At 50.4% G+C, this 1,747-nt stretch overlaps 1 protein-coding gene across 1 annotated transcript in view; it reads left to right on the top strand.

Moving 5' to 3' along the window:
• Positions 1-6: 6 nt before the first annotated feature.
• Positions 7-1,747, top strand: part of LOC109370873 (ski oncogene) — a 7,285-nt gene continuing 5,544 nt past the window's right edge. The window contains exon 1 of the mRNA XM_031556719.1: positions 7-990. Within this exon, the coding sequence (XP_031412579.1) occupies positions 79-990 (912 nt within the window). The 5' untranslated portion in view covers positions 7-78. The remainder of the gene's footprint in view (positions 991-1,747) is intronic.

Here is a 1,747-nt window from a genome sequence, read left to right as displayed (position 1 = left end):
AATCCCTTGAGTGGATTTGTACCAGCGTGGAAGATAACTGGGGATTTTTGTTGTTTGTTTTGGGAATAGAACTAAAAAATGGAGACTGTAAGTAGAAGCAGCTTCCAGCCTCATCCAGGACTGCAGAAGACCTTGGAACAGTTTCATCTGAGCTCTATGAGCTCCCTGGGTGGCCCTGCTGCTTTCTCAGCGCGATGGGCACAGGAGATGTACAAGAAAGACAATGGCAAAGACCCGGCGGAACCTGTGCTGCATCTGCCCCCTATCCAGCCCCCCCCGGTGATGCCTGGTCCATTCTTCATGCCCTCGGACAGATCCACTGAGAGGTGCGAGACCATCCTGGAAGGGGAAACCATCTCCTGCTTCGTGGTGGGTGGGGAGAAGCGCCTTTGCTTGCCCCAGATCCTGAACTCGGTGCTCAGGGACTTCTCCCTGCAGCAGATCAATTCGGTGTGCGATGAGCTACACATCTACTGCTCCAGATGCACCGCTGACCAGCTGGAGATCCTCAAAGTCATGGGCATCTTGCCCTTCTCTGCCCCCTCCTGCGGGCTGATCACTAAAACTGATGCTGAGAGGCTTTGCAATGCCTTGCTTTATGGTGGCACCTATCCTCCCCACTGCAAGAAGGAATTCTCTAGCACGATCGAGCTGGAGCTTACAGAGAAGAGCTTCAAGGTGTACCATGAGTGCTTTGGGAAGTGTAAGGGACTCCTGGTACCAGAGCTTTACAGTAACCCCAGCGCAGCCTGCATCCAGTGCTTGGACTGCAGGCTCATGTACCCGCCTCACAAATTTGTGGTCCACTCTCACAAATCCCTGGAAAACAGGACTTGCCACTGGGGCTTTGACTCTGCAAACTGGAGGTCCTACATCCTCCTCAGCCAGGATTACACTGGGAAAGAGGAGAAAGCTAGGCTGGGCCAGCTCCTAGATGAAATGAAAGAAAAATTTGACTATAACAACAAATACAAGAGGAAAGCCCCCAGGGTAAGTGATGCCTTAAATTCTTATTTTAAGAAGGAGTAGGGGGGAGAGAAAGAGAAAAGGGATTTTCGATGACGTCCATAGATGTACTCAATTTGTTACCAACTGTTTTCCTTTTAGAGTCGTTTAGCAATCTAATCGCATTCTTAATTCTCACCACGTGTGCGTTCATGCAGACGACCAGCGTTCGACATGGCTCCTTTTTTTCCTTTTTCCTCTGTTTGTGTTCTGAGCACAGGAGCTGGAGTTCAGTGATACTATGTATATGTTTGTATATCGTGTTGTACACAGAAGCTGATCTTTGAAACCCATCACATTGCCCCACTTCAGCAGGAAGTGATTGGGGTGCCAGGAGCTTCATTGGAGGTCAAGACGAGGAAGAAAGGAGGGAAAAATAACTCTGATTGCCCCAGACACAAATGCATACAATTTTCTTCTCGACTGCATGCCTCCAGGGATGGAGGCAGGGGCTGAGCCGTTTAAATGTTTGAGCTGGAATAAAATGTGGCTGCTGAGAAAAATCCTGACAGCGATGCAGGTTACTGGTGTTCAGTTAAATGCAGAATGGGAGCGGAGAAGTCTGTGCTTTTAGGGGATCCCAGCAAGACAGGCTTTTGTATATCGGATTATGTGTACGTTCAGTAAATGGATCTGAAGGGCCAGCTGCAGCAGCTCGTTTCGGTGTGCCCTGCTGTCCTGAGGCCGGACAGCCCGAGCGTCTTTCCAGGTGCCCGGTGCCTGGGCTGCCTGCAGGCCCCGC

The sequence above is a fragment of the Meleagris gallopavo genome, chromosome 23 (assembly GCF_000146605.3).
Source record: "Meleagris gallopavo isolate NT-WF06-2002-E0010 breed Aviagen turkey brand Nicholas breeding stock chromosome 23, Turkey_5.1, whole genome shotgun sequence".
NCBI lineage: Eukaryota > Metazoa > Chordata > Aves > Galliformes > Phasianidae > Meleagris > Meleagris gallopavo.
The sequence above is the reverse complement of the archived record's forward strand: the minus strand, read 5'-3'. Positions and strand labels throughout refer to the sequence as shown.